The sequence below is a fragment of the Engystomops pustulosus genome, chromosome 1, assembly GCF_040894005.1.
Source record: "Engystomops pustulosus chromosome 1, aEngPut4.maternal, whole genome shotgun sequence".
Lineage (NCBI taxonomy): Eukaryota > Metazoa > Chordata > Amphibia > Anura > Leptodactylidae > Engystomops > Engystomops pustulosus.
In genome coordinates this window covers 211,216,882-211,240,541 of record NC_092411.1, presented here as the reverse complement: position 1 = coordinate 211,240,541, position 23,660 = coordinate 211,216,882, and the positions used below count along the sequence as shown (strand labels likewise).

Below are 23,660 nucleotides of genomic sequence, written 5' to 3'. Positions count from 1 at the left end.
GTCCTGTTTGGTGAACTCTGTCCTGTGGTGATGGCCTGAGTGCCCACAGAAAGGGCTCTGAGTGCCACCTCCGGCACCCGTGCCATAGGTTCGCCACCACTGGTCTAGGGGGAAGTCCTATGTATGTCTGGAATAGGACAGATTAGGGCAGATTTATCAAGCTGTCTGAAAGTCGGAATACTTCTGGTTGCCCATGGGAACCAATCACAGCTCCCATTTAAAATATTCATGAGCACTGGTAAAATGAGTGATTGGTTGCCATGGGCAACTAGAAATATTCTGACTTTCAGACAGCTTGATAAATCTGCCCCATTATCTTTAAAAATATATCTTTAAAGAATTTATAAAAAAACATTCAAATGAACTGGAGACGCCCCGGTCTACATCACCAGAGTGCATTTTGGTTCTGCTGCCTGATAATGTATGCATGACCCTCTGTGTTCATTGTTCCCTGGTCTGACCTGCCGATACTATATATGTGAGTATCTTAGCGGCCTGGTTGTAGGTCCACACGCCATTTGTATGAATTCTTTGGGTATAGGACAATCTGCTCTGAAATAATCTCCTTGCTATTTGGTTGAAAATTAATTTCTTCTTATTTTAATTTTTTTTTTTTTTTAATGTGGAAATCATTTCAGTTGGTTCCCCAGTCAGGTTGCACTATGCAGATAGTTGTAAGACCATGAACATTGAGTAATATAAACTAGTCATAGTATGTACATCATACTCTATATGAAAGAAAAAGACAAGAAACTATTTTAACAATAACTTGAGTATTATTATGAGTATTATTAAGTAGTCTGGATCCAAACATACGTGCTTTTTAAAGATGCCATTTACTACTTCATAAAAATCTGAACTGTGTGAACAACATCTTAAAATTAAAGGATTTTTTTGAGGTTCAAACCTGCTTTTATATTGCATACCATCTACATAGTAGCAGCTGGACAGGGGTACTGCAGCTTTGTCCTATTACCATGAATGGGAGCTATCAAACATTTAACCACCAAGGGTTCAATTGATCATTAATAGTGTAGATCCAAAGAAAATCATAATTTGACAGGATTAGCTGTTAGGCAAAAGAAAGATTGGACATGTTGGTTTTCAAGAGTTGACAGGCAACAGCCAGAATTGGCCTACTGTAGTTTTCATGAAGAGGTTGAAAGAGATATATCAAGGACTTAAACATATCTTTACTGAAGACCCTTTTCTTGTTATTCTAATAAAAAGATTGAAAAGGACAATAATAATTTTGTGATTTACTTGTGCAAACTGTTTGAACATATAACTTCTTAGGCATTGCTTTCATGTATATCTTAAACTTTTATTGTAGTTCATACAGAGACAGACAAATTTTATGAATATTAAGATGAATTATGTTGTCAAAGTACTTTGGGAGACACTCATTGGAAAGTGGTTGTCTAGAGTAACCTCTTGACGTGACTTGCACTGCACCATAGATAGGATTGCTCTTCTGAACCTAAAAGAGAGGGTAGAATTAACAACTTAGCATGTATTTATTTAGAAAGTTAAATAGACGCTTATCATAGTCAAATGATCAACAGGTGGGGAATTTTATGATTTTGTCTACTTGCAGTTTCTTGACATTATTTAACGATACAAATCACTGCATCTACAGCATCTGTAATTAGAGGGGTTTACTGCACTAAAAATATTGATGACCCACCCCAAGGACCCCCTCCACTACTTTAACTATAGCCAGGGCCTGTGTCTTCCTAGTCATGGTATTCGAAATGATCAGATGTTTGGTTTTTTTATGCACACCTAAGGATTTGCCATGTACTAGTAAACATGGTTTGCGCTTCATTTGTCTTTGTATCCCACCTGCTTCCAATGTTGACACTTGATTAATTATTGAACCCACTCAGGGTGCTGTCACACGTCGCGTTTACCGCATGCGTTTAAAAACGCATTGCAATAGCTGGAGAGTGATTTGCCTAATTAAACAGCTGCTAACACCTGTGTTTACAAAACGCAACCGTTAACGCATTGTTAACACATGCGTTAACATCGCGGTTAACGCATGCGTTTTGTAAACACAAGTGTTAAGAGGTGTTTAATTAGGCAAATCACTCTCCAGCTATTCCAATGCGTTTTTTAACGCATGCGGTAAACGCGACGTGTGACCGCACCCTTACTGCAGCTTAGCTCCCATTCAAATGCACATAGTAACTTGGCCAGACCACTATGCAGATCTGTGCGAATCAGAGAAATTCTTCTATGGATAAATTAAAAAATAACCCATTTAAGGCTATGTTCATTCTGCATTCAAGTGCTCCTGGAGTAAATGCTAAACAAGACTATGGACCCCCTATGCAATGACAGCATCAGAGAGTTTTCTTTTAGAATTCAGTGGAAAAGTACAAGTAGGGATACATCTTTTCTTGTATGTTAGATAGGGTGACTTGGCTGCATCTACAGCTATCTGGGGGGCCTCATTGTGGTGCACACTAAAGTGTATAGACTAGACAGCCTACAGATGCACTAGATTTATTAACCAGTATCAACCACTTTGATAAATCTGGAACATTGTCTAAATATTAAACATGATTATTAGCCCCATATTGAAAAAGAAGGCTGAACTTACTTCTTATTTGCAATTACATAAATACATGGATTGTAGAAAGTTGAAGACTTGGCAAACAGAGGAGCTATGATAGCCATAGCTGGTGGTATTTGTTTAGGATCCCCAAAAGAAGACCATAGGCAGACAATAGAATATGGGGACCAGGCTATCAGAAACATCAGAATCATCACTACAGACATCTGGAAACAGAAATGTTTTAGAAATAACCAATTATTACTATTTACCATTTATTACCAAGTAATATAATGTTTCAATTCTAATTATTTTAAACATTTTTTTGGGATTTACAAACAAATCGACAAACATGAATTAGCAGTAAATATGGGGCTAAGATCAAGACCAACATCAAAAATCCATCTCTTTCCTTTTGACCATACAAAGCTGCAGGCGGTGTGTTAGGTAGCAGTTCTGGAGATATGTGTAACCATACCTTTGTGTGTTGTTAGTAACAGCAGGTCTTTGAAAAATGCATTTTTACTCCAGGATTGTTGCTGGATTTGGAGTGCACTAATGAGTGAGAGGCACAATACAACCCCTTCCACACAGTAAGTATAGTAAGTAGCAGTATACTAAAGAGATCTCATACACCAGTGCAGCATAGTTAAAATTGCTGACTAATTCCCTGTAAATTGAAAGGAACAAAAAGCACCATACATTGCAGCTACACCCATGTTACACTAAAATGTTCATTGTAAAATAATAAATAAAAATCAAGATTTCTTTGAATTCAGACCACAGATTTTAGAGAGGCATGCTAACAATGCAGAACATTTCACCAATAATGTCATAGGCTTAGCTTATATGTGACCCAGAGGCTGACAGGTTTCCTTTAATATAGAATAGATTATGATGAAATACATTAAAATATATCATAATCACCTTTGTAACATCAGCCTGATCAGACCAGTCCACATTGCAACCTCCAAGACTGTTTCTACTGTCATATCCCTTCATCGTGCGGGACACATTATAGTAACAATAAAACATCACCATCAGTGGTACAAGAAAATTTACAGCAACGACAGTCATTGTGTAGGATATAAATGACCTGCAGGTGAATAAACAATATCAAGTTTGTCAAGTAATCATCAAATTTGTATAAAACGTTACCATTGTAAATATGTAAAAATAGGAAAGAAGGAGCTAAATAAAGAGTCAGCATCAGGTGACTATAAACTGGAAAGATAGCATGTTTAGGCCACATTCACACATTGTGCTTGAGTTGCGGTTCGAAAAGTACAATTCAAGCACATCGGGGCATCGGAGCAAGCGTTAAGACCTAAATGCTTGTGTTCAGGAACTAGCGACATGTGTCTTCTCTTGTTAACTGGCGAAACACTTGTTGCTAGTTCCCAAATGCAAGCATTAAGGTCTAAAGGCAACTGCATTCGGGAGGTGCTCCTCCCTGATGTTCTTGAATTGCGTTTCAAAAGTATAAACATGAACTTAAAGAAAATCTACTATCAAAATCAAGCATGGATAAACCAGGGGCACTTACCCATACATCCAGGTAACTTGACTGTGGTAATTTTCTAATATTTCTTATCCATCAACTTTTAAAATTATGGTAATGAGTTTGAAGGGCTATTGGTTTGGGTCAGAGAGCCCCTTCAAGCTGCAGATTCACAGGCTGTTACAGTGTGCAAAGAGCACTTCCCTCCTTCCACTGAGAAACTTCCTGTGCTGCAGTAAGATTACATCAGGCACAGGAAGGGAGGAGTTCTGTAGGAGCAGAGAGGAAGGGGGAGACAGTCTGACAGTTTTTGAATGTAGAGGAAGGAGGAGGTTCTGGGAACCTTCACAGTATCCCTTCAGGCTCATTAGCATAATGTTAGCAAGATGTTGATCTTAGAAGGAAGGAATCCATGAATAACACATATAAGAAGATTAGCACAGTCACGGTACCTGGAGTAAGGCCTCTTTCACACAAACCTATGAAAATTGCTGTATGCTACATATGGGTTTACATATGGGTAGCATACGGCCATCCATTTAACTGGCCATATTGTCCACCATACTGCACCGTGAGCGAGACATAAGAACATTTAGAGCATGTCCTATTTTCTCCAGTATTTCTGTTCCGTACACCCCATAGAAGTTTATAGGAATGTATAAAATATGTGTTGCATACAGTTGTGCACCGTATGCTGCTGTATTTATGTCGTTTATCCATGCTTGATTTTGATCGTAGATTTCCTTTAACGCAAACATCCACTTAGAAGACAAAATGTGACTAAACTATTTTACTATACTTCCAATTTTAGACACATGTTCTGTGGTTCCATCTACTTAGGCTGACCAATCACATTCTCAAACTTCCATGTAATCTGACAGCACTTGATATCATTATACAGGCATCACTGTACACTTTGTATCCGTACATACAGATATTGGCTGTGACAGGCTCGTGCAGTACTATATATTATGCCTTGTAAAGAATGGCTGGACCATTGTACAGGCACTTTTAACTCCTATGTCACATAGATAATTACTATTATTTCAACTTATGATTATTGTACTACGCTTCTCAAAGTAACTCAAGAGAATTTATGGCATAATAAAAGAGCAACATGCAACAAAGTTACATAGTGTTGCAATGTGGTATTGGTTTTACTGCCACCAATAACCTGTGTAACAACAGACTTCCTGAATTTTACAGGATAAATATCCATTACGATGAATTATTAAAACACAAATTCAATATTAAAAATAATTCTCAATGTATTGTATGCAAAATAAAACTAGTTCAGTATTTCTCACACATCATTTTTCCTCCAGTTAATAGTACATGTGGCTCCAGTTGGGTCTGGGGCATAACTGGACCATCCTACAACAGGCATTACAGACCAGAAAACTGCATTTATCCAAGCTGCCAGGATCATGGCCGCATAGTGACAACTTGTTATTCTTCTTCCTGCAGGAAAAAAAAAATCTTTAAATAATGAAGCTGAGTAATCTAGATAAATAAATAAAAACAAAATGACACTTATATCTTACCTATGTCGGGTCGGCAGATTGTCAGGTATCGATCAATTGCAACCACAGTCAGTAGCCCAATACTTGCCATACCAAAGAAAATGTTTAAACCTGCATAGATCTAAAGGTGAACATTGACAAGTAATAGGTTTTTTTAATTAATATAATTAAACAGAATTAGTTAACTATATATAATAAGCTATTGTTAGAATGGTTATGATGATTACAGCCACTTGTCCAGGACTGACCTCTACTGTACAGTTGCAGAACTACATTATGTACAATATTTAAACGAAATCTACTATCAAAATCAAGAATGGATAAACCAGGGACACTTACTCATAGATCCAGGCACCCTGGATGAAATATAAGAAATTTAGCACAGTCACAGTGCCTTTATCTATGAGAAAGTTCCCCCTGTTTTATCATGATGGATTTTAATGGTAGATGTTCTAACTAAAGAGCTGCAGAAGTCTAAAGTGTAAATAGATGGCCATTACATAATGTAAACTGACAGCTCAAGAAGAGAATTATCAAATACATTGCCTCCACCAATCCTCTCACTCACAGAAGTTCTAGCGGAGCATTGGTCTTATGAGAAATTACTGGCCCTAAGGGAAGGCTCTTTGCCAAGATTTCATGCTATGTGGGATCCGTGGACAATTCTGAGGTCCCAGGAATCTCCACATAACCAGGATAAATAAGTGGCCATAAACAACAGATAGAATACTCTGAAATGACATGCAGGGTAAAGGGGCTTAGGCCTTTATATCTGAGGGAAAATGTAATTGAGTAACGCGAGTCCCTTCTCCCTCGGGAAGGAAGAGGAATTCAAAGCTTGCCCATTTGGTTTGTGGTTTCGGTTGTTTTTGTATGTTACGGTTCAGTTCTATATTTTATCTCATTCATTTTTTTTAAAAAAACAACAGGGTAAGTGAAATCCAGGTATATTTAAATTAAGAACAAACAAAAAGAAGCTAAAGAAACAAGAGACACCAAGGAAATGGAGTCAGAAGTTAGGCAAGATAGATATACGATAAATGGAAATAAATGTATATATAATGAGTAATTATATCTGTCAGCCAATAAGGCAATATAAAGGATGAAAATTATCAAAATGTTTGATTCTGTAATGGAATATAACCGTGTTGTAATATGACTTATGGAAAATTTGAATAAAAATGTATTTATAAAAAAAAAAAGTGAATTATCAATCCTTTTATATGAGCAAAAAATACGATAGGAAGCTTCTTCCTATCTTGATTTCAAAAGGAAGACATATCAGATAGAATCAATAGCATCAGAACATTTTTTTTTATACCTGGCATCCTACATTTCCAAATTTCCAACTTCCATGTAAGTCAGAGGCAGCAGACATAGGATAACCAATCCCACTGACACCTATATCTGTGAAGGCCAGGTTGATGATGATGGCATTAGTTGCTGTACGAAGCTCCTTGTATTTAACGAAGATTCCCAATACCACAATGTTGCTTAAAATGCTCACTACACCTAAGAGAAAATATACAAAACCCACATATCTGTTAAGACTTATTACTAATATTTTTCTATATTTTTTCTCATCTAAGTAACCAAACAAAATGTTTTCCCCCCTTGAGTGTCCTAAGAAAAATGAAGTGTATATGGTACAAATAGCATTTGTACTTCAGTATGTATTTAAACAAATCTTTTGATTTTAAAGGGAACCTACCACTAGAATTCTACCTATAAAGGTAGAACGGGTGGTAGGTGTATGTGTGGGACGTGAGGATAGCACTTTTTAGAGTGAATCCTCACGTCCCCGCTATCTTTTTAAAACATTAATACCCTTATATGTAAATTTTCTTAAGCGGCTACTGGGGCGTGGAGTAGCCGGACATGAGGCTACTCCCAGTTGCCTCTTTTCTCCTCCTACCCTGACATCTTTGGTGCGCAGCTCCTAGTAGCTGCGCGCCCTCCCCCGGGAAGCCGGCGTTCTGCGCATGCGCAGAACGGGCGACCCACGGCTGCACAGCCACTGCTCCATATATAGTCTCAGGGCTCTTTCACATTGGTGTTGGTGCTCAGCTTCAGTTGCGGATCTGTCTCGTCTGTTTTTTGAACTCTTCTGTTTTGTCTCATTGTCCACTAAAAAAACTTGAAGGTTTAACATTGCTTTGGTTTTTTCAGCCTCGCCCCGTTTCATTATGTTTTTTATGCGAACCCATGTATGACTCCTATTGCTTTCTCTTTCTTTTTGCAACTTTTTGTGAAACTTTTCACAGTTTGAGACATTTTAGGTGCAGAATAAAGCAGCGTACAAAAGTTACCTGCCTCAAGGATTTAGTGCAGTGGCCGGATTTTTCTTTGAATCCCAGATGTTTGTTCAACTTGTGAGCTCAGAAATTGTCCCATTCTTGCATCCAATAACGGAGAATGCTAGAGACTCACTTTTGGGAGCTACTATATGGGACTAAAAAGTCGCACATCACAGAAAGTTGCAAAAGTGAGACTAAACAGGCAACTCATCAAAATGAGCCTGAGGTTAATGGAGCCTGAAGCCCCTCAGGCTAGTTTGCATAATTTTGAAAACATATTTTCTTATAAAACAAGGGCATAAAAAGTTAAAAGAACTGCAAATCCTAATAAAGGGGGCACACACCAGCTTGTAAGTGTATTTGGTTTATAATCCATGATCTTGATGGTAGATTTCCTTTAAGTAAAATAGCCCTAAAGCTGATCATTCATAGTTTTGTAGTTGTTAGAGGAACTAGTTTATGGGGTTGTTAGTCCATTAGCATTATATACTGTGATTGCAGAAAGACAATAAATTAACCTGGTGCTTCGGGTTTAACAATTTTTTTTCCAGGTATTGGCTAATTTTGAGATGGTTATAAGGTTGCTTTTTTATACATGCCATATTCTGACAACAAATTTACCCAACTGTTCCTACAAACAACTAAACTGTTGGCCCTAATACAGACATGGTATAGCCGTGTCCATGTTGCTTCAGGTAGTTTATCTTGGGTTTTAACCCAAGTTGTTTTACCCTTTCATTTTTTCTTAATTGTCAAAAACAAAGAAAAGAAAGGAAACATTCTGTATAAGTTTTTAGTTATGCTTTTTTTCTCCTGAGCTGGTTTCTAATGTTATAGGCAATTATAAATAGTAAGTAGGAAGGCAAGTATATAAGCTGCCTAATGTGTATGTGGCCCGATTAGCATCTGGTAGTATGTAAACTCCAGTACAGATTTATAGGTTTGTACAAACCCAATTATTCTTTCAGCTTTCCAACTAAATATATATAATATTTTAAAAGACAATACCTGCAGTAATAAGGTAAGCTGCAACGATATTATGTTCATATTGGGAGAACACAGAGTGGACTTCTGTGGTGGCAGCAGAAAGGTTTCCAGAGACAGTTCCATCTGGTAGTAATGGTAAAACATCCGGTGTCTTGTCCATTGTAAACCTTGAATGAAGTGACTTCTAGGCAATATTTTGTTCCATTATCCCAAGAGTTTTTCAAGCATTAAACGGATACATAAATGAAAGGATTCTAGCAGCAGTTCTTGCCCTACTAAATCTTGTTAACTAAACAAAGACCAATACAGAGGATCAGATATTCACAATGAAGCGCTTAGTTTTCATTCAGAGCCTCTAGAGGGCTTAACATGTCACATGCCCTTCTTAGAGAGAACTATGGAATGCAATAAGGAGAATTCATGAATATATCCATACACCGATAATGTACCTGTAGTTATCAGGTATAGTCCCACGACTATACCCAGGTTCACAAATTATTTTAGGTTTGTATATTTGGACTAAAAATCAGCTAAAAATCAGTTCCACTCGCACATTAAGCTGCACGGACAGTTGCATTTCTCAGATCTGTTGAAATGTAAGGTTGGGGGATTTCTATTGGTCACAAGAGGAAGAAGGTGGCCCTCATGTTATTTCTCTGTGTGTTGCTCTGTGGATGCAGAAATCTCCTAGACAGAATAGTGAGGTACAAGATCTTCTCTGTTCCCCATCTTTCCCCTCCATTCCAGTTTGTGATTTTGCAAAACTGTCTTTCTCTGCATCTCAAACGGTGTCAGACTCCTCTGCATCCCTTTTCGCCGAGAAGTCTATGACACAGCTTGAAGTGCAGAGAGAAAGTTTTGCAGAATCCAAAAAGGGATGGAAGAGACGGATAAAGAATAGGGATATTTTATCTCACTATGCTGTGTATGAGACTTCTGCATCCACAAAACACTCAGCTCTGCTACGCACAGAGAGCAGTAACAGGACCACCCCCTTCCTTCTATGAGCAGGGAGCAGCAGCCCCGTCCAAAGTTTGGCATCTCTTTGTGAGATGAGCCCATATGGCACTGTTTCACAGTGGTGAATTATGCATTATATCTGAACACTGCTAGGCAGTCTTGGAGTTGCATAGTGTTTGCGCGTTTCATTTTTTTGAGAAGCGTATGATGCAAGGAGTCCCTGCTTGCTGACAGGACAACAGCACAGTACTATAACCATAATAACATTGTCAGCATAATACAGTAGTGCCAATCGGTGCTTAGTCTGTGAATTCCAGCACACATTCCATTTTTCACACATCAAATCGGGATCATGTGATGCTGGCCTAAGGGATCAGTGCTCACAGTTGTTAATTTAACATACCACTTTTTACTGGTGTCCAGTGCCCATAATAAATTGATCGATTATATATAACTTTCTGGAAAGGATGAAAAAAGTAATAGTAAGTAGTGGTCCAAAATACAATAGCTGTTCTTTTGGTCAAAATGAAATATATTAGCCTTTTCTTTTTAGTTCTCTCAACTAGTATGCAATGGCTGTTGTTTCTGTTAAGTCTTCAGTTATTAGCTGAATGTAACAGAGATGTGGACTGGGCCTGAAACATTAAAACAGAATTTCTGAAGATTCACTAGCCATCTTGAATGCTAGAATTAGAATGCTTTATCATATGAAAATAACAGGCTCAAATAAGCGAGAATGAAAGTTAAGTAGATAAGGCAAGTGTGTTATGTGGTAGAAACTTTATTGAAGTAGAATGTTCAAGTTTTACAGATTCTTATTTACAACAATTTTAGAATAGAAAAATGTTTGTTTTTCATTACTCAAGACATTTCTTTCCACAATGTTTCTAAAATATCTCATTTAAAAATAAAAAAAAAAAAGTGGCTTGAAAGATGACAAACCCACAAAGATGGTATAAGTTCTATAGGTAGACAATGTCCTTCCATGCTGTGGAGCAGTAAATATTACTAAGCATTGCTCTTCTTTCTCATGTGGTCATTGTGTTAGACCCGCTTCAAATTCAAATGGTCACTTTTCTAACCATATTCTGTATGCCCAATGGGAGAACAGGCAGTTAAAAGACACCAACTACGACTGCGTTCACATGGCTCATCACCGGCCGCCTTAATGTCCAATGGGGGGGGGGGGGGGGGGGGAGAAAAAACAAACAATTAGGAAATGACACAAACAGTTGGCCATTATAAATAAGAATAAAATATATTTGACACCTATTAAAAAAACATATTGAAAACGCATCTCTAGGATAGTTCTGCCACATCCAGACAGACTAGCTCTCAATTCTCATACTCCCAGCGCAGTACCTGCCATACTTACTAAATCCCCCCCATCAACACCACATGCCCTCAAAGTGCATCTTATAGTGCAGAAAATATTGTATTTTTTATTGTATTAGATACATATCCATTGTCATAGAAAATGTCTTTTATAAATCAACCAGTATTTTGAACAGGACATTATGGCAACCAGTCTAAACTCATTTTTCATATTTCCACAGAAATTAATCTCTAATCAAATCTCCCCCAATGTAGTAAACAATTTAAAAATCAGGAAAAATTGGCCATACTAACCTCTGAAGCCACGGCCTCCACCACCACCTCCTCTACCTCCCCTGAAACCACCGCCGCCACCACCAAATCCTCCACGTCCTCCTCTGAACCCGCCTAAGGGAAAAATACATAAGCACAGGATAAAGCAACATTCCAAACTTGCAAAATTAAAATTGTTACTTTTTATTTAACAGTCCTACCACAGTTCTACGTTATTTGTATAGAATATTTTAAAGCAGAGAAAGAAGATTACAAACCTCCACCTCCTCTGCCAAATCCACCTCTGCCTCCACGTCCACCTCCTCTTCCAAATCCACCTCTGCCTCCACCTCTGGGCGGGCCTTTCTCACCAGGTGGCCGAGGAAGGAACCGTTGTAGAGGCAACAGCTTTGCTGGGTCAATATAAAACTGTGGAGGTAAAACAAAAAAAAAAAAAATGAATGCATATACTGCATAATATATGACATTGGTAAAACGGTCATGCGATTAAAACAAAATTTCATTAGTTTTGTCCCTCATGCACATTATCGTTTATTTAGGTCACAAACAGTGGCCAACTCATGGCCTCCATCGACTTGTATTGCACATGGTCATATGAGGCACAAGGCCTGTTTGCAGCTTGCTGTGTGCATGAGGCCTTAAAAAAATCACAAAAATTCGTACTTTATTTTACTTGTTACTCTTTACAATGCATATAGTGAATTCTCTAGCAAATAGCTGGAGAAAAAAAAATTGTGGCAGGTCAATTTTCTGTGTGGATTTTTTCCTAAGTTTCAGGTTTTACAATGTAAAGGCTAAAACCAAGCTTGTAATTTACAAAGCGGCCAATTATTTGGTTGCAATGTTTGCAAGCGATTGGCTCATTATACTGCGACTTCTCACTAATTAATACGTCATTCACTTAAAGGAAATCTGCCACCAGGATGAAGGATTGTAAACCAAGTACACTTATATGCTGATGTGTGTTCCCTCTAAAAGGATCCACTCTTCTTTTAGCTTGCTATGCCCTGTTTGAAAATAGGTTTTCAAAATTATGCAAAATTAAGCTGGAGGGGCTCTGGGCACCATAGTGGTTCTATATCCCTTGCAAAGAGCTGAATAGCTAATTTCACTGTAACAGATTTCTTTAAATGTGCAGATCCAAAGTTGTCATAGAATAATTTAAATACTTACCTTCTGTAACTTTTTAAATGATGAAGCTTTCATATTTTCTGAGAGTTTTATAGAAAAATACTGCAGCAAGTCATTAAGGAAGTTATGAATAAAATTATGTAGTGGACAGACATTAAAAATATTACAATATCACATCATACAGAAAATAAATTCCGTACTAAGGGGAAGGAACACAGAACTGCAGTTTTTGTTGGATTCAGGAACTGTACTAACTACAATTTCCTCAAAAGGAGTATTAACGTTGTAGTTAGTAGATTTGGAAGTCAGGAAAGACATCACCATTATATCATATGTGACAGTGGTAAGTTCGTACAACTCCTTTATAAACTGTCCTTCATGAAGTGTATTATAATGTATACAGTGAAGCATTTATACTGCTTCACATCAAGCAGAGGTTAGTAAAAACCAATATAGTCATCCAATATACTATGTATCAATCCCTGGCCATTCTCAAGATAGTAGCTCGCTTACTTTCAGGGTTTACATCTTAGAGCCTTGTATAACTTCTCAAGATACAATGGAAACTTTTTATTTGCTGCAAGGATAGCAGTATAACCAATTCACATCTTGGTCATATTATGTTACTGAACTCATACGGACAATGGACTTAAAAAAAGGATACAAAGTCTCTTAACTGTCCGAATATTTCATCCACTTTCCCAATCTGTTCTTTATTTTCCAGGTAAATAGGAGCGTTGAAGTAAGGCACTTTGTTTTCTGCTGTGGTACATTTACACACCACATCATCTTCACAAGGATGTACGAATTCTCCAGCCTCTGCAACAATAAGATCATGTCCAGCGTAAATAACACATGTATCTTATTAATATTCTACTCAAAATGTTCAGGATTATCTATATACAGTATATGTAAAATTACTAATAAGGGAAATGGGAATAATTGGTTAAGACTGAAGCATGCGCCAGTCTTAATGCCCCCTGAAATTTCGGCCTCTTAGCAATCCTAACGTGCAAACAAAATAAAATCAACAAATGAGATTTATGCCAGAACCTGCCTAACATGGATTACAGCTATAACCTTGCGCCAATAATAGGAAAAAAAAGTTGCAATATCCTGTCCGTATGGCAGTCATAATGTCTCCATAAAGTCTTGCCATCTACTTTTTTAATACTGCATTGGCCTCATCTCTCTTCCTAAAAAAATTGGACACATCCTCTTGACTTGGGAAATGGTAAAGGTTACAATTTACTTAGATTTCTATAAAGAATAAAGGACCTTTATTTAGAAGAAATTATGCATGAAAAGTGGTAATTCTGCAGCTTTAAACAGAACGGAATGACTGTGATAGAATATGAAGGAATTGTAGCACAGGCAAAATCGTGGTTCAGTTTTGTAGAGGTCCATGAAAGGGACAATGACTGTAGTAACCTTTGCATATTTGTTATCCATGGCCTCCTTCCTGCTAAAATAAAGTTTTAAAATTATGCTAATGAGCCTGATGTATTATGGATGTGTTACAAAACCCTTCTGTGCTCTGACTTCACAAGCTGTTACACTGCAGGAGCATATCTGTCACACACACACTTTCTGTAATCTTGGCAGCAGTGACCAAAGAGTGGGAGGAAGAAGTGTTCATTCAGAATGTAACAGCCTGTAAATCTGGAAAGGCTCTGACAACAGACCCCAGAGCCTTTGGAGGCCATGGATGACAAATTCTTTTAAACATTTAAATAAACAACATTATACACAATTAGATAAATGTTATAAATCGAACATACCAACAACATACTCTGGTGGTCCCTGATCATAGCCTCCTCTGTTAAATCCTCCACGTCCTCCACCTCTTCCTCCAAAGCCCCCTCTTCCTCCAAAGTCGCCTCTTCCTCCTCTTCCACCAAAGCCACGTCCTCCACCGCCTCCTCTTCCACCCCACCCGCCGCCACCACCTCCTCCTCCTCCTCCTCGATTAAACCCTCCTCTTCCTCTAAAGGACATGCTATCGACACAGGAGTTTGGGGAAAAAAAAAGTTAGAGAAAAACATTTAAATAGTAAAAGTACTGCATATCTCCAGCTAACAAAAAAAAAAAATTATGGCAATTGTGATTTCTATTACAGATTTTCTAGTATGAGAAGTATAGTTGGGGCTGAGGCTCCGAGTTGAGGTTGATAGGGCATCCTAGGTTCGTGACTGACCAGGGATTAGAACACTTGTCCTGGGGTCGCTACACCTATTTTTAAAAGGGGTTCTCAAATTTTAGTCCCCTAGTGATGTTTACACAATAAAGATCATTTTCAATCCCTTACTTTACAATTTAAGGCTAGATTCACACTGTCGTTGCCCGCCGTTCCGTAGTACGACGGCACACGGCAGCGCGCGGGGAGAGGAGGTGAGCAAGGCTCATCCCCGCCCCTCTCCATAGTGATGTATGGTGCACGGCGCCGTAATATACGGGAAAAGATAGGACATGTACTGTGCCGCATCGTACCGCTCCCGTAGGGTTCCTTGCGCCCATTGCCATCTATGGGGGACGTATATCGGCCGTATAAACGCCCCCCCCCCCTCCCAATGCGGCAGTGTGAATGTAGCCTTACTCATTTTCATTGCTGTTTTAGCTCCTATCACTCAGTAATGGTGAGTGTAAAATTCCAGACTGTGGGCGGGACTCTCTAAGCAGGCACTTCATGATTCCTCTGTGCTACGAGATGCTGTGTGTGTGTGTGACAACGTACTTAGATTATCAGGGTCCAGGGTTTACTCAAGGAGGTTAGTATGCCTTTATTCCTAACTTCTTCAATTTACGAACGGTAATTGAACGCTAGGTAGTACTATTTTCTCTGTCTTTATTTTTGAGCATAGTCCCAATTGCACAAAGAGGGGAGGAGGCAGACTTCCCACTACAGACACATTCTGGTAAATAAACGTTTAGATAATGTTGTATCCTGATAATCTTAAGTCATTGTCTGCACACAGCATCTCATAGCACAGAGGGATCATCTAGTAGCTGCTTAGAGTAAGGAGTAAAAGTGAGCATTGCGTTAACATGACTAGGGGATTCAAATTTGAGAATTTTCTTGAGTAAACGCTTTTAAGCTTGTGACTGCAGGTCAGCAGTGATAGGTTGCACACACTACCTCAATAGACATCAGAGAGCCCCACGGAAAAACCCATATGCATGGTCCAAACACACTCAGAGTGCGTCAGTGATATTCCACGGAATAAACTACTACCGTAGCTTTTACTACACATCTATCAATATCGAGTGAGGGTGGGTGTGTGTGTGTACACGGTTATAACGAGCCTATGAACTAATAGCACAGCGCCGCCAGACATACGCATAGCTCTACCAGCAGGAGCCATGTGACAAGGAAGACGAGGATCTGCCCGGTTCATGTATTCTATGTAGCACAATGGTGGAGGCCGCCTGAGGAACCGCACACCAGAGACTACGATAGTGTATAACACCCTGTAAAGCAGCTGGCGGAATATAACATACCTGTTGAACGTATTCCGACCCGCGGCTCCTCTTCTCCTCTACACGTGGGACTTTTGTCGCCTCACATCCGGCGCGTCCCGATGACGTCACTAATTAGTTGCGGCGAGAGGGGGGGAGTGTATTCAATTAAACTTTATTGAAAAGGTCCCTGTACACAATGTTGGGACAAGCCGTGCTGCTGTGTCAGCCGCTAGGGAGAGGTTTTATCCGCCTTATCTCTCCTGACTGATGCGGTTTCCAGGGCAAGTCACTTATGGTGCCCATATACCATTGTTGTCAGACAAATTATACTCCTCGCTTGGCCTCTTCACAAACTCATCCTGTGGTGAGACTACAGTTACTAGCCAATGGCGATACTGAAGTTTGTTTTTTTTTACACAATTTGTATTTTTTGGCATGTTGTGGGGAAAATGTATTTGATTAATGATTAAAACAATGTTTCCCTGGTCTGCCATGTTGTTAAAAAAAAAGGTAAAAAACGACTTAAATCGGCATAAAACATGTATCATGGCTGAAAAATTGCAGTGAAATTGAACAATAAAACTCTGTTGCAACATTTTCATCTCCTTTAGGGCGCATTCACATGTTGCGTTTTCATTGCGTCTGAAACGCATATACAACAGCTGATGTGAGGTAATTTGCCTAATTACATTACTGTTTACGTTTGTAAACGCAATGTTAACGCATGTGTTAACAAAACGAATGCGTTAACGCTTTGTTAACGCATGCGTTAACATCGCGTTTACGATGCATTTTGTAAACGGAAACGTTAACAGTGATTTAATTAGGCAAATCACCTCTACTCAGCTGTTGTATATGCGTTTCAAACGCAATGAAAACGCAGGTCAAAACGCAAGGTGTGAACGCGCCCTGAGGGTGGCTTAACATTGGCGGTGCTGTGCGTCCGTTCAGTTGCCTTTTCACTCTGTGTTGCTTCCATTTTGTCTCTGCATCCATACAAAAATGGAGGTTTAACATTGGTGAAAGTGAAAAAACTAGAGCTGTCATCAGTTTTTTTTTTTTAATTTTGTACACCCATAGACTTCTATTGCCTTCCGTGATCCACATTAGTGAAAATAAATGGACATGTTACTATATTTTTTTTTATGTGGACAACGGATCAGTGAAAAAATAAGCCAATTTGAATATACCCCTTGATAACAACGGCTTTGTGTGGAAATCACTGAACCACAGATGTGAAAACTAACGCTGATGTGAAGGAGTCCTTCTGAGCTTGTGCAATGACATGACAATATAGTACATAGTGCTGCTTTACTATACCCTTGTGGTACAGCTAGGGATTAAAGGGAACCCGTTACCACATTTTCACATATACAGCTAGTGACAGGTTCTCATAGAACCCTAGTAACTAACTGACAGCCTTCTGTTAGCTAAAGATGGTTTGTTTTGTTTTAAACGCATCACAACAGCTGAGAAGAGATTTGCCTAATTATATTGCTGTCAACATTTGGTTAACAAACATGTGCATCAACACAACGTTAAAGCATGTGTTAACATTTTGTAAATGATTTGTTATATGTTAACACTTGTGTTTTGCAAACAAAACACAACAAGGGAACGCAGCCTAAGCTGTATTATACTCATTTCCCATAGGAACCTATCAAAGCTCAGACCTCATAATAATGACCTGTGTTCAAAATAGAAGCTGAGCTGTGATTGGTTGCTTATTGCCACAGCAGACAATGGCTCCTATATATGGTGGTTATCATATTACCTCACACATAAGCTGTATTATACTCATTGCCTATAGTAACCTATCAAAGCTCAGAGCTCATATTAATGACCTGTGGCAGAACAGCAACCAATCACGGCTCAGCTTCCAACTACCATAGCAGCAGCAGTAGACAATGGCTACTGTGTAATGTGGGTAATAAGTTAATTTTAGAAAGCGTGGGGTGAAAATTTCTGCTCAAAACCTGGTCTATGACGTTCCCTGAGTCACAGCGTGACTGTGAACGCAACAGTGCAGATTCTTTAGAGATCATACAGGGCATGACTGTAGAGCAGAGGTCCTGCTCGGCCGCCCCCCAACCTACTCCTCTCCATGCCATATGCCTCCTAATTTTTCAGCAATTCATGTCATGTGACCACTGGGATGTCACCTAAGGTCCTATACCCTTTAAATTTTCAAAATGTACCCCATGTACTTATCTGATCACATAAAATCACAGCAGCCTCCATGGACTTCTACTCCTCTCCATCTTCCATGGAGGCTGCTGTGATTTCATGTGATCAGATACATTCATAGGGGAAGGTTTGCTAGGAGGCTAAAGAGCATTAGATGATGTCATTCTGGTCACATGACATGAATGTGACACATGGCACTGTGTAAAAAAATGCCACACTATGTCCTAAAGGTAAATAGAGCTTTATATGTCTGTGGTTGAATATAAGCAGACGGTCCCCAAGTACAAGGAGGCAGCGCATTAATTTGAAGAGACACAGAGGTGTCAGTCAAAAATAATTGGGGGGTTTTCACTGGCAGCCTAGCAAAGAAGAGTCAAAGCCACTAGAAATTAGTCAGAAAATCTAATTTGCATATCAGAAAACCGCCTGTAATTAAGGTACAGGGCCCCACTGGCAGCTAATTTTAGGTAAAATGCGGGAATACTTGTAACCCTTTGTCAGAAGGCATTGTTAGGCCTCTTCCACACTAGCGTTGCGTTTCACGTCAGGGTGCAATGCGTGAAAAACTGACGTTTTTGGCTGCGTTTTTGTTCCATTTTTCCTTGGAGTAATTAGCGTTTTTCACGCGCGTGTTGTTAGCGTTTTCGGCGCATTTTTCACGCGCGAGTCAATGGGAGAATCGAGCATTTTTCAAAGGGACCATGGTTTGGGATTAAAATGGGTTATTTAATTAAAAAATAATGTTTTCTGATAAGTTGCAAACATCTGCGATCTATTCTTCACTGTTCCCCGTGTATATTATCTCCCGACAAGTTAGCAGATGTGAAGAACAGTGAAGAATAGAATAAAAACAGTGAAAACAGTGACCACAGGATCATTTAAGAGAAAAACACAGTGCAGAACACAGTGCAGAATAGATTACAGATGTTCGGCACATCTGCTTACTTGTCGGGAGATACGCGCGGAACGGTGCGCCCAAAATAGCATGCGTATCTCCCGACAAGTAAGCAGATGTGCCGAACATCTGTAATCTATTCTGCACTGTGTTCTGCACTGTGTTTTTCTCTTAAATGATCCTGTGGTCACTGTTTTCACTGTGTTCACTGGTTTTATTCTATTCTTCACTGTTCTTCACTGTGTTTTTTTAATCAAATGATCGTTCGCGAGCAGGGGAAATACTGTTATTCTGGTCACCTAGCAACCCTTACGTTTAAAACGCATTGCACTCGCATTGCACTTGCAATGATTGCGAGTGCAATGCGTTCTTGATGCATCTCCATAGACTTGAATGGGGCGTGAAAATTGCGCGTGACTCGCAAAAATAGAGCATGCTGCGATTTTGACGCGCGTGCAAACGAACGCAAGCACGCGCGTCAAAAACAACGCTAATGGAGAAAGAGCCATTGAATACAATGGGACAGAGTGCAATGCAAGTTCTGCGCGTCAAATGCACGCGCAGAACTCGCGCGTGAAAAACGCCAGTGTAGAAGGGGCTTTACTCAGTGTGGTGACATTCTGGTGTAATAACAAATGCTAATGCAGCAAATATTATAAGTGATAATGTAAAACAAGTATACATTAATAATTATAATACAGTGGAAGCATTTTACAAAATTTGTAACATTGAGTTTCATAATATAAACATTCTGTGAGCCCTTCCCACCCTCTACTGTGCTGTAACTACCTCTCTCACAAATATGTATAACACATTATTAAAGAAGAAATAATAAAGGGACTAGATGTTGTACTACACATAAACATCTTTTTAAGGGAAAACTTGCTTTGGTATACAAGTGATTTGGATTACGAGCACAAATTCTGCTTGTAATCCATGGTACTTGGTTATTGTGCAACCAATCATCTGGGTTTCAATGATTTCTGACGGGAAAACTTCCTTTGCTATACCGGGATCTGGATTACAAGCATGTTCTTAGAATGAATTATGCACATAGGGGCTTATTTACTAAGGGTCCGCGGATCACATTTCCATCGGACTGTTCATGGTATTCAGGATTGGCGCCACTGGGACAGGTATTTAGAAGGGGATTGTGTCGTACGCGATCGGATTTTGGTGCAGCGGCGCTGGCTTTCATGCGCCAGAAATCGGGGGGCAGGCCATTGAACAATCTGACTTTTTCGGACTGAGTGTCGGTTTTAAGATTAAAATTGTGTCGCAAGACATGCACTTACATAAATCGGGAAGAAGATGGTGACGGGTAAGTAAATCTAAGGTTCCACTGTCTCTCTCTAAGACAACTAAGTAGAGATGAGCAGACCTGTTGTCTGCCCAGAAATTTGTCCGAGTTGGGCAGCTGAACCTGAATGCAGACAGCAAGTCTGCTCATTTCCAATGCTAAGTAAAAACATTAACATAGCAAAACATGGGGCTCATTTTCTAAGGGTTTGGCTGCTCACTTCTGTCAGACTGTTTGCCTTTTTCAGGGATTACACGGCTTGGACAGATATTTAACAGGTGTCTACGCTGGGATTTTGGCGCACACAATCGCTTTTTGGCTTCCATGCGACACAAATTGGGGGGTGTGCCGTTGGACACCACTTAAAAGATGGTGAACTCTGTTAGATCTGAGCAGGGAAGCAACACATGCAGGATATTGGGCGTGCGATCTTAGTGAATTGTGGCACAGTGCATTGGAGTCGGTGAACTCCACGGGACGGGTAAGTAAATGTGCCCCATGGTGTCTACTTCTTCACAGACAAGATGAGCATGGGTGAGGTCGGGACATTGATGCCCTCAGCAAGCACACAATTTTTCAGTGCAGTGCGCTAGGCTTAATCAGGTACAGTTGGACTCTGTAATCTGTACTTTATAGAGACAATGGGGGTCATTTACTAAGGGCCCGATTCGCGTTTTCCCGACGTGTTACCCGAATATTTCCGATTTCCGCCGATTTTCCCTGTATTGCACCGGGATTTTGGCGCACACTATCGGATTGTGTCACATCGGCGCCGGCATGCGCACAATGGAAATCGGGGGCCGTGGCCGAACAAAAACCTGACGTATTCGGAAAAACCGTGTTTAAAAACGGAAAATGTGTTGCGGAGCTTGCACTTACCTTCACTCAGCCGGCCTCGGTGTATTCCAGTGCGTTCCGATGCTCTTCAGCGCAGCAGCGTCACCTGGTGGACGGCGGAGGAACTGCCTTAGTGAATCCCGGCCAGACCCGAATCCACCACAGAGAAGGCGCCGCTGGATCGCGAACGGACGGGGTAAGTAAATCTGCCCCAATGGGGGTCATTTACTCAGGGCCCGATTTGCGTTTTCCCGACGTGTTACCCGAATATTTCCGATTTGCGCCAATTTTCCCTGTATTGCCCGGGATTTTGGCGCACACGATCGGATTGTGGCGCATAGGCGCTAGTATGCACGCGACGGAAATCGGGGGCGTGGCCGAACGAAAACCCGACGGATTCGGGAAAAACCGCCGCATTTTTTAAAAAAAAGTGTCGCGGAACTTGCACTTACCTTCACCGGGAATAGGCCGGTGAACTCCAGGGCATTCCAGCGGGCCTCGGGGAACTACAGTGCAGCAGCATCACCTGGTGGATGTCGGAGGAACTACCTTAGTGAATCCCATCCGGACCCGAAGCCGCAGCAGAGAACGTGCTGCTGGATCACGAATAGGCCGGGTAAGTAAATCTGCCCCAATGTTGTGCACTGTACGCTGTAAGAATTGGCTAAAAGCTGAATGATCTATGTCTCCATCACACTAAACCTCTTCTTTGTTATGCAATTATCTCCAGGTTGCTAAAACATTGAGTAGCCACTCCTTAGTTACTGTTCTAATAAGATGGGAATTACTTGGAAATTGTACACGACTACTGCTTTTGTTCTGTTTTTTGTGTACAGGATTATCCTTCTCAGGGTTGTATTGGTGGACTCTAAAGGGTTCAGATTCCAGTGTACAGGGTCTAGGCACACTCACAGTACTTCTACAAATAATACTTTCCACAGTGTTAGATCAGTGGTTAAAGATTAAGCAGAGAGATTAAGATTAAGAGATTTTTGCTTAAATTCTCTGCGGACTGGTGGTTTTTGGGAGAAAAGATACAGACGCATCAGGATGAAGACCTCAAGCTTAATTTGCTTCATGTTTTGCTTCATTTATGTCTACAGTGTAACGGTAAGAGACTGGAGTGATTTCATTCATCTTTACTCTGACTCAATGACTATAATTTTTACTACAAAAAGCACTAATGTACTTTAATACAAAAGTAATGCTGTAGATACACACTACATACTATGCTGTGTATTTTTGTCGTACTATATTGATTGCCTTTATGAAATTGCTATTTGAATTTATGTGATATGAAAGTACAAGTAGTATGAAAGGACTGATACACTGTGGATTTACCACAGCAGAAAATCCACTAATCAACACAAATAACTATACTACATCTACCACAACTATACACAATTTTCTGTTTGCAGAATTATTGCATTTTGTGTGTTGCAGATTTCAGGGTGAGAACAAAAAAATCTAACTCACTTTGCAGTTAATTACACTACATTTGAGAAAATCTACTATGTGTGAGCATACCCTAATAAAGGGCTACATGCACTTGACCATGTTGTGCTCTTAGGCCACAAGCAACGAGCTTGTGGTCTGTTGTGTGTGGCACATGTGCCATCAGCGGGTAAGGACCACTCAAGTGCAAATAGCGGGAGAAAAGGCTCCCAAAGCTACAAGCCACGGGCAGCAGTAGGGACTTCTCTGAGGCAATCCGCTCAATCAGTTTTGATAATATATATATATTACTGTTTGCATTATTTCAGAATTTTAGTATGGGTGGTTGGAGGGGGGTTCTGATATAATTAGGCAAACAATTGTTGCGAATAGAAAAACTTGCTATTTCCTGATACCAGGTGCTGATAAAACATTTATCAATACGTCTGTGATAACAAAACAAGAAATAACCATCTGAAACACAATTTTCAGCCCCAAGCATCAAAATTAGGAACAGGACAATCAACAGGCCACTGCTAAAAAAAATAACAACAGTACTTCATTCCAATCCAACTACAACATATATAGAGAGAGAGAGAGAGAATACTGGGAATAGGAACCAGCTTGAATAGGACTTCTTTAAATCCACTTTATTACTCAATGTAACTTCATGGACATGGTGGTCATGGTGGTGGCAGTATCAGTGGCACTGTTTTGTGCACACTCTGGCTGAAAGTTACATTTGCTTATTTCTGAATTGCTTTGTGCTGTTTGTTAGCTGTTACATATATGCTCACTGTTACTATTAGTTACTGTGGGGCAACTGTGAATACAGGCTCCTTTGGGGCACTATGACTATGGGTTAATGTGGGAAAAGTTATTATATTGGCTACTGTGGGAGAAACTTGGACTATACAGGCTGCTGTGAGGGCTCTGTGACTTTATTGGCTACAGAGGGGGGAATTTTTATTTTATTGGCTA

At 39.8% G+C, this 23,660-nt stretch overlaps 3 protein-coding genes across 4 annotated transcripts in view; 1 reads left to right on the top strand and 2 right to left on the bottom strand.

Moving 5' to 3' along the window:
- Positions 1-1,312: 1,312 nt before the first annotated feature.
- On the bottom strand, positions 1,313-9,201 carry RRH (retinal pigment epithelium-derived rhodopsin homolog). Its single transcript, XM_072119306.1, has 7 exons — positions 8,890-9,201; positions 6,906-7,096; positions 5,606-5,705; positions 5,369-5,522; positions 3,488-3,656; positions 2,609-2,787; positions 1,313-1,480 (listed from the first exon to the last, which is right to left on the bottom strand). The coding sequence occupies exons 1-7, from the start codon at positions 9,026-9,028 to the stop codon at positions 1,375-1,377; spliced, it is 1,038 nt and encodes a 345-aa protein (XP_071975407.1). The 5' UTR covers positions 9,029-9,201; the 3' UTR covers positions 1,313-1,374.
- A 1,394-nt stretch (positions 9,202-10,595) lies between these two features.
- On the bottom strand, positions 10,596-16,204 carry GAR1 (GAR1 ribonucleoprotein). The gene is made up of 7 exons (XM_072119305.1): positions 16,066-16,204; positions 14,349-14,566; positions 13,232-13,386; positions 12,610-12,669; positions 11,694-11,844; positions 11,458-11,550; positions 10,596-10,992 (listed from the first exon to the last, which is right to left on the bottom strand). Exons 2-7 carry the CDS (start codon positions 14,563-14,565, stop codon positions 10,982-10,984), a joined length of 687 nt encoding a protein of 228 aa, XP_071975406.1. The 5' UTR covers position 14,566; positions 16,066-16,204; the 3' UTR covers positions 10,596-10,981.
- Positions 16,205-22,084: 5,880 nt separating this feature from the next.
- CFI (complement factor I) overlaps positions 22,085-23,660 on the top strand; it is a 40,354-nt gene continuing 38,778 nt past the window's right edge. The window contains exon 1 of one of the 2 annotated variants that reach the window (XM_072119304.1): positions 22,085-22,355. In XM_072119304.1, coding sequence (XP_071975405.1) covers positions 22,296-22,355 — 60 coding nt within the window. In that variant the 5' untranslated portion in view covers positions 22,085-22,295. The remainder of the gene's footprint in view (positions 22,356-23,660) is intronic. The other variant, XM_072119303.1, reaches the window with a different exon arrangement.